The 12225-nt window shown below is 37.0% G+C and overlaps 1 protein-coding gene across 1 annotated transcript in view; it reads right to left on the bottom strand.

The window, feature by feature from the left end:
* The window catches only part of LOC104457516 (phosphatidylinositol 3,4,5-trisphosphate-dependent Rac exchanger 2 protein-like), a gene marked incomplete at both ends in the record, with an annotated part of 58605 nt that extends 46747 nt beyond the window's left edge, over positions 1–11858 (bottom strand). Inside the window, 4 exons of the mRNA XM_010087708.1 lie at positions 3804–3965; positions 7319–7503; positions 8350–8467; positions 11722–11858. Of these exons, the coding sequence (XP_010086010.1) occupies positions 3804–3965; positions 7319–7503; positions 8350–8467; positions 11722–11858 (602 nt within the window). The remainder of the gene's footprint in view (positions 1–3803; positions 3966–7318; positions 7504–8349; positions 8468–11721) is intronic.
* Positions 11859–12225: the final 367 nt, after the last annotated feature.

Raw genomic sequence — 12225 nt, 5'->3', positions numbered from 1 at the left:
AAAATTTTGATTAACAGCTTTTGATGTACCAGCATTTGGCTGACAAAACTCGTGTACCTGACTAGAAAACAGAAGTTTAAAATATTTCAGGCATCCTTAACTTCAGATGCCTTGACTTCGTAATTTCCGTGTTTCTCTAGAAGGTAAAGAAAAAATAAAAATTCCATTTACATTTTGGAGAGGTTGGGTTTTGAAGTAAATGATACATTTTATGAATGTAAACAGCTTTGCAAAAAGGAGACAGAATTTATTTTCCTTGCAACACTAATAAAATATTAAGTGTCTTCCTGAGGAGAAAGTCTGGAAATGCTGTATGATCCAGTGCTGTACTGCACATGACATTTACAAACACCTGCTGACACAGATGTTCTCAAGTCAATGTCTTGCAAAACTTTCTGATTTTTTTGCCTGGAACTGTAATAAAGATGGAAACTGAAAGTATGAATTACCAATTTGATATTCAGGAATGGGGAAGCCTTTTCTAATGGTTTCCTGGGCTGCATTAGAAGAGGCATTGCCAGCAGGTGGAGGGAGGTGATCCCACCCCTCTACTTAGCACTGGTGACACCACACCTGCAGCGCTGTGTCCAGTTCTGGCCTCCCCAGAAACACAGAGACATGAGCATACTGGAGAGAGTCCAGCACAGGGCCACGAGCACAGGGCCACGAGATGATGAAGGGACTGGAGCGACTCTCGTCTGAGGAAAGGCTGAGAGAGCTGGGACTGTTCAGCTTGGAGATGAGACGGCTCAGGAGAGATCACATCGATGTATTTAAGCACCTGAAGGGAGGGTACAAAGGGGACAGAGCCAAGCTCTTCTCAGTGGTGCCTAGTGAGAGGACAAGAGGCAATGGGCACAAGCCAAAACACAGGAGGCTCCCTCTGAACATCAGGAAACACTTTTTCAGTGTGAGGGTGACTAAGTGCTTGCACAGAGAGGTTTTGGGGTCTCCCTCCTTGGAGATACTCAAAAGCCATCTGGACATGGTCCTGGGCAAGCATCTCTAGGTGGCCCTGCTTGACCTCCAGAGGTCCCTTCCCACCTCAACCATTCCGTGATTTTGAGTGATTCTGTGAAGCTGACAAATATTAGAGCATAAAATTTGCAAATACCATATTTTACAGACTTTGTTACTCCATCACCTCTTCTCTCCCCCATATATCAGCTCAGCAATGATGAACATTTTTTTCCCCTCTCTTTTATGATCTAATTCTAATACAGTGCTTGGCCACACCTCCTTCACTATAACACCCAATATTTTGTGCATGCTCTTGAACAGGCTTAGAGATATTTGGTTTTTAAGATGAGAAGATGTCAACTCAAACTGGCTAAGACTGAACTGTACTAAATTTGGACACTTAGAAAATACATCTGCTTCAGAATCATAGAAGTCATGAGATCAAGCTCCCCCACTGGAAAAGACACTTGTCAGTCACAAGTAGGATTTTTGTCAAAATGTGTCCTTTCCAGTTGTTAGGGGAGATTTTTTTTCTGGAAAAGATGTAATCAGTTCAAAGTCCCTGGTATTTTAATCACAGTATCTCTCCAGTCAAAATATTGCACAGGCCTACCTCAGCTATGGAGCATAGCTCCTGCATAAGAATATTTTCAAAGTTAACTTGCAAAGTTCTTTCCTTAATAAATGTCAGTACAAATTCAACCAGTCAAGTTTTGACTAACACTTCAGTTGAACAAAGGTATGTCCCTTCTGAGTAATAGCAGGTTTTTGTGCTGGGATTTCAACTTCTGTTTATTTTGGTGTCATATTACTTCAGCCTGATGAACATTTGACTGATTAACTACATGTAAATCTTTATATCAGAGCAAGATCTGGAAGGTTACAAGAAATCCAATTATGGAATTGTTCAAAGGCTGAAGAATGTACAAATAGTTAAGAAGGGCACTAAGGACATTCAACGATGAAAGTGTTTTTGCCAGCAGTACATATTTCACATCTCAATCTCCCACACATTCTGCTCCAGAGAGACCAAATGCCTGGCTACGATTTATTCAGGTCATAAGTCAGGCCCAAAATTCTTTTCATATATGTGTTGAGAAACATCTGGGACTCATGGCACTGGACTTGAGGTCTATCATGAGCAAAATGTTCTGATGATAATAATAATAGTAGGAACTGCAGAAATCTACAGGATTTCTATTTATAGAATCCAAACTTTCACAGTGAAACCAGGAGCCAAGTTGGGCTCAGGCACTCTCAAAGTCTTCTGTAACTATGGTTACCTTTACCTTGCCAAGAAAATGACATATCTATTCCTGAAATTCATTGCATTAGTAATTGTCATTAAAAGTTCTAACTGTGAAACTACTGATTTTCGAGCAGATGAGCTTGAAAGTGCAGTTTGTATCAGCAATCTGCTTCCAGATATTATAAGCACCAAGAAAACTTCCCCGAGGCTGTTCATTTCATACCCAGCATAACACAATAAAATGTCATTTTTTGTCTTGGACTCCTATAAAGAGACTGTACATCATGCTCAAATTTTCTGGCTACAGGAAAGGTATAAACCACCTACATGTTACTCAAACTCTAAATACACTATTAATGTTTAAACTAATTAACTTGTTTTTTAAAAAATATACATTGATTTTGAACCAATTTTGAAAATATGGACATTTATAATTCAGGTCAACAACGGAGAGATCAGATGTCTGGTAATGCAGTATCAGAATCCTTTTGATGTCTCCTTCTGTGACTCAGCTCCTCAGTTTATTCCATTTCTTGTCAGAGACCACCCCGAAAAGTCATTGGAAAGCTGCTTTTTGGCCTTCATGCTACTGAAGCTACAGGTTTTCCTTACAGTTTCCCTCCTTTTCCTTTGAAAAACAAGAAAAATGTTATCTGTTCTTTTCAATGCAAGTTTTAGAACCATGTGAAGCTTCTACATTAAACCTCTTTTTCCTTTTCTTTTTCCTTTTCAGTTTTTTGCACATCCAGTGTATAAATGTCACAACTCAGATCCCCAACTGAGAGAAGACTGGGAAGAGACAGTTCTATGTAGCCATTTTGGTCCTACTTCAAACAAGTTCCAAACTCCCAAGAATTAGGTTGTATGGGAGAGGAATCAGAAGCCAGGATGAGAAAATAAGCCCGCATTAACAAATCAGCAAATGGTCGATTCATTTATGGCTTGCTTAGCTGAACAACTATCGAGAAATACGCTGACAGTAACCAGAGTTCATACTCCAGGCTATTTATTCATACACATCTCATTAATTTACATCTCAAGTGTATGAAAGTCAGCACCTTTTTCCATTCTACATCTTATTAAACCAAGTTAATCTATCAATTTACAGAGCTATTACTATTAATAGTCATGCTAGAAAAAGTCATACCAATTTGAAGGGCATAAAAGATGAATAAAAGCGTAACAATGTGGTATTTAAAATTAAGACACATTAGAAGAAAAAAACAATTCTGCTGTTATTGCTTCATCTTTGGTTAACATCTGCAAATTCACTAGAGTTTTGTTTTAAGGCATTTACAAGAATGCTCGGCCTTCTGTGGGAAATATGCAGTTGATTTTATCTACAACTGAACACAGCAAACATGAAAGGATACGATCTACCCATTGTCTAAATAAGGGATAATAAAGATCACTGTTTGAAAACAATTTATACAATTACTCAGTTTAGGCATTCATGCCTCAAAATAGGTAAACTGTCAGACATATTTTTATTATTGCAATAGACATTTTGAAGAGTGATTCGAAATGTACCACATCCCTCTGTTTTTCCCTTACAAAGACAAATATCACCAGGCTTAGGACATGCCGGTCATACCTTTTTATAACTAGAGATTCTTCGGTAGATATGCTCAATTTTCTCACTGCAAATGACACTGAATTTACTTTGAAGCTCGGTGGGGATTACTTCATTTAAGGAATTGAGGCTGTTGCAATTCTGCACAAAATGTTCATCACTTTTTGCCAGTGCTTCTAGAATCTAAGACAATAAAAACAAGAGCAGTACGTTATGAAATAAGATGACTAAGATAACCCCTTACTTACCATCCCTTATAATTAAAGGTGAAGAGCGTGCTCATCAGTTGCCTTTTAACATTACAGGCAATGCTGTATAACTGCAGGGAAGGGAAGAAGTTTCTTTAAATCTATCCCCTGTCATATGTTTAAGTTATACCCATAATAAGTATCTTTATTTGGCTTCTCATTACATTGTCTGATAATGGATTTACTACTAATTTCCTACTAATGTAACCACTATGGCTCCTCTGAAACACATTGTCTGCTGTATTTACTTGAACAGTAATTATGCAAAGCTGATGTATTAATTCATTACTTGTAGCAAAACTTTGGTCTGCTAGTATAAGTGATACTAACACATTTTAAAAGCGTATGAGAAAACTGAGTGTTACCCTCCTGTATATTCTGCATACATAAGGAGGGAATAGAGAACAGAACAAGCCATACCACCCAGCAAAGAATGAAGTCTTGCTATGATGAAAATAACACCAGCAAATAATGGTGACAGAAAACTGAAAAGAAGGCATGTTGAAGATATGAGGGAAGCATATAGCCTTTTTGTTTTTGGAGTTAGAGTTACATTGAAATTCACTGTGTTATGGAACCTGGGAGATGCCTATGGCTGGTTGGGTCCAACTCTAAAGACGTGTTTGAAAAACACACCCACAATAACAAAGGCATCCAAAATTCAGATTAAGGCATAAATAAGAAAAAAACTCACATTTTAGTGAAACTTGGAGAAGTCTGGACAAACAACACATACAGTATTAATCCATTACGGTACTTACATCTGTAATTCACTTCTGCTACAGCTAGTTCATTATTACACTATCCACAATCACAGATGCAACATACATTTTATAAGCTTGACCAAAGAGTTTAGAAAAAAATGAAAATGTACAGAAATTCTGGAGTGCAAAATTTGAAGTTTTTAAGAAGTCACAGACCATAAATGACTCAAGGAAAGCTTTATAATCTTTTGCTATTGTGTTTAATTATTTTATTAAAACAATCTAGTCACTTTGGTCATACTTTTAAATTTGCTTTATGTCAGGCTCAATTAAAAATGCAAATTTGAATAATTCAAGGGGTTTTTTCATCTGTACATTAAAATAAGTGCATTAAAAACCAGTAAATTTGCAGCACAACTTTGCATACTTTCTCATCATAATAATTAACACAGTAATTCTCATCATAATTAACACAGTAAAGATTTGCACAATATAGGAAAGTAGTCCAGGATTACTTCACTCCCCTACTACATATGATGCAGAATAGAGAAGCTTAAAAATGCAAAGCAACAATAAATACGCTACAAAGAGTGAAAGAAGCATATTGAGAGAAGCACAAAACCCCAAAGAAAGCACAGAGTAGTTTATGTTTAGAGTATTTAAAACCATTTGCAGACAGTTCTATTTGATGAAGTTTCATATTTGATGAATTTTTACTATTGCCTTTGAGTTAAGGGATCTGATTTTTCTACTGATGGACCTGTTAGAATGGAATGGAACAGAATTGAACGGAATAGAATAAAACAGATAAATTTAGTTGGAAGGGCCCTACAATGATCATCTAGTCCAACTGCCTGACCACTTCAGGACTGACCAGAATTTAAAGCATGTTATTAAGGGCATCATCCAAATGCCTCTTAAACACTGACAGGAGTAGGGCACCGACCAGCTCTCTAGGAAGCCTGTTCCCCTGTTTGACCACCCTCTTGACAAAGAAATGCTTCCTAGTGTCTAGTCTAAACCTCCCCTGGTGTGGCTTTGAACCATTCCCCTGCATCCTTTCACTGTATCGCGGGGAGAAGAGCTCAGCACCTCCCTCTCCACTTCCCCTCCTCAGGAAGCTGTAGAGAGCAATGAGGTCACCCCTCAGCCTCCTTCTCTCCAAAGTACACAAGCCCAAAGTCCTCAGCCACTCCTCACAGGCCATGCCTTCCAGCCCTTTCACCAGTTTTGTTGCCCTCCTCTGGACACACTGAAGGACTTTAACATCCTTCTTAAATTGTGGGGCCCAGAACTGCACACAGTACTCAAGGTGAGGCCGCAGCAATGCTGAATAGAGTGGGCTAATCACCTCTTTTTAGACCACTATCACTTGACAGAACTTTTATATTATTCTAACATAGTGACATTACATATCCGTATTGCTTCTTAATCATCTCTAAATATTTAATTAACCAGACTCAACACTAAGGGTGACATTATTTAAGGCTAGAAGTAGTGTGCTAGAAGTATTTCTTTACTTAACTACTCCATATACAACAACGGAAAAATATTTCTTAAGCAGTTAGGAAAGAATACCTTAAATATTTTATATGAAATTGTAAATATAGCAAGAATTAACATCTTTCAGGTCAATGACTTGAAGCACTGACTAGAGCAGGTCCATCAAATCTCCTGATGTTACTCTCCCATCAAGAAGTTAACTCTCCCATCTGTCAACCTGACCTCAGGGAAAGGAACATGTGTCCATATCTCAGTCATGTCAATAAAAGATCAGCACCTTAGCTTACACTTCTATAGAAAGATCAACAGAAAAATAAATGTGCAGATATCAATACACTCGCTAAAAGTTTGGGCTTTCATAGTTTTATTAAGTGTAGGTTGTTAGTATGCATGCGTGTGAAAAGATAAAAACAAACTTAGTAAGAGAGCTGCATTACTACACTAGTTGTCAATCTGACCCAGACAACACCAGCTATAAATAAAAAATTTTCACATCCCGTTCATAGCAATCCCTGGTTTTACCATTTGGAAATAGTCACAAAAAAAAAAAAAAAAAACACCAAAGCAAACTCAAAAGTTACACTTGTTTTTTTCTTCCTCTGTGATTTTGCCAGGGAGTGCACCTGTTTTATTTTCCTTTAAGGCACAGAAAAAACAGCTGTTGCGCTACTCCTGTTACTCTTACTGAAACAATTTTTACAAGTTGCATATGCAATTCTGATGAGGTTAACCAATATTTGGAAACTACAACCTACCTTCACAAACTTTTGACATTTCAGTGAGTCTTCTTTCTTTGAAGCCTTACTTGATAATTAAGAAAAAACAGGAGAGAGGCAGAAGGAATGGAAGATTTTAAAGTTCTTTAACATCTATTCAGTTTAGAGGCTCAATTTGTAACCACACTATAACTTATTTCGCTTCGTGAGTACACTATCATCCTCAAAAATGTCAGAGGGACAAAAGTGACCAATTATAACGTACTAAATGAAAAACACATAATGCTAAGAATCAGCAGAAGACAGATGTTGCTCCACTGGATTAAGCATAGTAAGAATTAATACATACAAAAATTGCTTCATACCTTTGCAGTCAAGCTGAAAAATCCCTTTGGCTCAATCATTTTTTCTAACACATGGCACTTCATTCCAGCTGTGCTGTCATACTCGTAAACCACTCCATACTCCAAATGAACATTGTCTACAGTGAGACTCACATGATCCTTCTTCCCATCAATTATTGCCATAGTGTTAAACTTGTCAATTACCTCTAGAATAAAGAAAATCACATTAATTAGTTGAGGAGGGTTGGCCATTAAACAAAATAAAAAGGACATAGGCAAATGTTCTAGAAACAGATATGATCTGATCATTCTATTCAAAAACATTCATCAAAAACCCAGTTACCAGCAGAATGATTTAAAAAATCATAACACCAGTAGGTTTATGAATGCTAAATTACCAGATTGCTAAAGAGGCATCAACAGACAAGTCACAGTAGTCTCCCTTCACAAGCAGTTATTGAAGGGGAGTAATTCAATTTAATTTATAATCCTGAGATACAAAAAAAGGCAAGTAAACATGGAAAACATAGAACTTCTAAATAAACTAGAAGAAAATTACTATGAAAAATGTCAACATTCAGAAATGAAACCACAATGTCAGCATTTACCCAGTGAACATAAATACAGCTCACATGTTACCCCTCTCTTTAATTACCATGATGCATATTGAATGCAGTTTTATCTAAATGTTAATTGCCTGAAAATAATCTGAAGGATAGCTGATTTGTCATTTCTCATGCAGCAGTGAGTAACATCTAATTTAGCCTGAAATGACTACTGGTGGCGAAAATAAATTAGGTAATTCCTAGGATTATGTATCCTACAAATGAAAACTGAACAGAAGCTTTTTCATGAAATGGGAAATAGAATTTTCAGACAACAGCATGTTAAAGTTGCATCTTTAGAATACATAAAAATGCAAATCCTTATGTAAAATGCACCCTGCAGTCTGCTTGCAGTTTCCTCGCTGAGAACAAAATCACTGCCTATATTTTCCTTGCTACTACATCAATGTTCTGAGCACCAACAAAATTAAAGCAAGCATCTCATACCTTCCACTTTGCAGTCAAAGGCATCTCCTCCATCCTCTCCAGAGGGCTTGGTGTTTGTTTTCTGAAGATCTTCCTGTGCACTTTCAATGCTGTTGTAAACCCACTGTATAGAATCTTGCTAAAAACCAACAAAAAAAGACAGCTAGGAAAAGCTTTGCAAGTGCAACTGATAGCAACTTATTTCACTACTCACAAACATGAAATAGTCGTTTTAATTCCCTGATTATCAGCTTTATTGCTTTCTGAGCTACAAGTTAAAAATAGTATTTTGAAAGTTACAGAGAATTTTGGCTTTGTCTACAATCATTTGAAGGATTTTGTCAACTTATTTTTCATTTCAAAGTATACTGTCATGAGACAGTATGAAATCTTTGACAGTATGACACCCATCAGTTTCATGTCTCTGCCAAAAATAATTTACGACATTTCAAATCAAACTGCAGATTCAAAAATATTTGAGACAAAAAAAATCACAAAAAGAGAACTGATTTTTACCTTTCTGTATCTGCTGTGCATTCACAAATCTGCTGGCGAACATTATGGAACACCAATCCAAGATGTACTATGTCCAGTTAATCTATCACCCACGTGTCACTGGCAAGAACAATGTACACTACAGCCTTCATTACTTAGATATGCCTTTACTACAGTTATTTTACTAGATGTCCTTTATTTTTCCCACAAACTAGCAAAACCCCCAAAAAGGACAGAAACACAGCCCCCAAAAGTCCAGCATCTTATGTGACTGAGTAACACGTGAGCACAGGAATGGTGGCTTGGTCATGCAACCTATGAAGAAGCCACGTGTATGCCTTAGATCTTGTTCCACCCCCTCACTTATTCAGCCAAATGCCCATCACATCCCTGCGGAAGTGCCTATCGAGCATGGCATCTCCAGACTACTCTTATCTTCCCCTTACACTTCAAAAGAAGCTTGGCAGTCAGTTAATCACTCCCTCTCCAACAGCTACAGCAGAATAAATGACAAAATTATGACTAATCTGAATTCAGAAACTTTAAAAAAAAGTTTAGAGGAAAGAATTCAAAGTTAAACAAGGATAGCAGAAGTTTTTACTGAATGTTAGCGATTTTCACACAAAACGCCAAGTACATCAGATTATGCTTTGCTACTATACAGTATTCAGCCACTATCTTTAACCCATTGACCACAGATAACTAAATTTTTGTATGATTAAGGTACTATCTCTCTCCAGGTTTCCTAGATTCATCTATGCCTTACATTTCACTCATCAGCACTGAAATATTTTAACAAGGAAGCTTAACTTTCAGAGCTCTTTGTTGACACCTGTGTACGAGCTGATCAACAGAAACACTTCTGAAACCCACACGTCTTTGCAGGCACACCTGAAAGCTTGCTGCTTATTTATGGAGTCCTACAGGTTTGCTTGGCAGCATTAAGACTGACACGTCAACCTCTAACAGGAGATATACATTATGTCAAAGGCTTCCTTCATTATTTGAACTTAATATGGCCTCATAGAAGGACTAATTACTTAAACTGGAAGTCCCTCTTTCAAAAGTTAACACAAGATATAAAGCTACATGATTTGGAGCAATGTTCTCCAAAAGCATTACAGAGGCACAAACTGAGCATAAATCTGTCACACCATGATTGGAATCACTGCAAATAAATTCTATGTCATTCCAAGAAGTAAAATCTGCTTTCAATTTTCTTTATCCAGACAAGAAAGAAATAATATAAACATTGTCCAACAGAAGTTACAGTTATTCACATTGCAAGAATCTGAAATTAAACTTCACACTCCAGGCAAGCTGAAAGACTCCTCACCCTGAGAAGCGGAATATATAGGATACAGAAAGAGACTGCCTTTCGATTATGCAACTGGCAACCACAAGAGAGGCTGCGGGATTCCTGTTAATTGAATGACAGGCTAATGCACAGCACTGAGAAAATAGGAGAATTACACAGTCATTTTCCAAATAATTAAAAACCAAAATTTCTGAATAGGAAATGAAATTTTAGCTGTCTTGACACCAGAGGGAATACTGCCATTTATTTCAGTCTAGACAGTTCTCCCATAGCATTTGATGAGCATTACATCCTCAATGAACTTCTTGTCAGTCTGGGGGATTTTAGTTATTTGTGATTTGCTAAATTATGATCAGCTACATTTTTAGATTGAAATAAATACTCTCTTGGACTTATGTACTCCAACATACTATACAAGTGGATAAAAAGAAAAACAGAGTAATTTTGCACGCCAAGGCGTTCAAGCCAGCCAACATTAACCAATCCTCTTTGTATGTCACTAATCTCTATACAAACTCCACACTTACATATCGAGAGAACACCACTGCTATGAAGAATTTATCTTTTATTATAGCCAGTTTTGCTACTAGTCCACAAAGCACCCTCTCTTTTACTAGAGTGCATCTTCCTTTAAAGAATAGGTGAGCTTGATCTTGATATGCTATGTAAAAACTTCAATCCTGTATTAGAGTTCAAATACAAACAAGCGGACAAACTTTTTCAGAAAGAATGTATTTGCATGACACAGTTCTAACTCTTACTTAATAGTTCTTATATCTATGCAGTAGGTGTGGGTGTGGGAGAAGGATTTCACTCTTTATTTTAATTGGATTTTTCTCCTCAATTAACATTCACTGGAAGAGTTTGTGAAGTTAATTAATGATATTGGTTCACAGTTTACAAAAAATGTGCAGGAACATGGAAAATTTACATTACAGAATCCAGGTGGTTTTGGTTTTCTTCCTTAAATTTGTGTCTTAGAAGCCTTAGATTGTCTCACAAACTAACGTGAAAAAGATAACAAAAATTGCATGCTTACATTAAAAAAAGGGAAATTTAGAGTCCTTGAATGTACGTTTATTCCCAAGATTGGAATGCAATGGGAACACAGAGACTTTTATAGGTGGAATATGTGCACTCTGCTCTCTATGTGCTGAAATGTTACAAAATTCTGGAAGAACAACAGCTTTTTGCATTGCTTTCTGATGGTGTTGAGCAGGCAGCGAGCTGTGTAAATCCCTCTCCATCATGATGGCAATATACCTCGTAAAGTTTTCTGCATAGAACTGCAGAAACACTTGAAATAATCCTTTAAAAATATCATATGAAAAAAATTAGCGATAAGCTTAGATTTGTTCATGCAGAAATTAAACAGACCTTAAACATCAGCAGTCTACTGAGCAATCTTCAGCTTTTTCAACTCAGCTAGCTTGCCTTCACTTTTATTCACCACTCCTTTCCCCTTATCACACTCAAACACAATGAGTATGTGAACAGAGGTACACACCACACTCTTTACTTTGACAAAAAAAAAAAAAAAAATTAGAAGAAAATCTGCAAGGGTACCAAGTGAGACATACCTGCATTGGTCGCCTGTACTTCCTGCATGCTGTGACATGAGCAATAACACTTGCATGAGTCTCTTTGCTGACATTAATTCCATTCACTTTGATTATGCATTGGCCAGGGTGGAGACCTCCCGCAGCTGCCACCGTTCCTATTAAAAAACAACACAGTCAACAGAATTCTCTTCCTAAACATCTCCTTTAAAGCTTACAGTCCAAAAGCCTAATTTTTAAAATCAGAATATGCTCTCACCCATTCTTACACACTTCCCCTGTTCATGGAGGGCTTCTGAAGTTAGCTGGACCCCAAGAAAATGGAGATCCCCAGCGTATGATTCCATAAAGAGAGACCAGCCTGTTTTCTAAAGGCTATTTTATAAAACAAACGTTGTTTGGTAATATGAAAATGTGGAAAATTTGTCTTAACTAAAAGGATTTTAAAAGGATAAAAAGGCTCTAGCTTGAAACTCACTAATTACAACTTAGACCACTTTTCTGCTGAATTCCTTTATATTCCCT

Source organism: Pterocles gutturalis, unplaced genomic scaffold (genome assembly GCF_000699245.1).
Source record: "Pterocles gutturalis isolate BGI_N339 unplaced genomic scaffold, ASM69924v1 scaffold25226, whole genome shotgun sequence".
Lineage (NCBI taxonomy): Eukaryota > Metazoa > Chordata > Aves > Pterocliformes > Pteroclidae > Pterocles > Pterocles gutturalis.
Note: the sequence above shows the minus strand (reverse complement) of the source record. Positions and strands in the feature narration are given on the sequence as shown.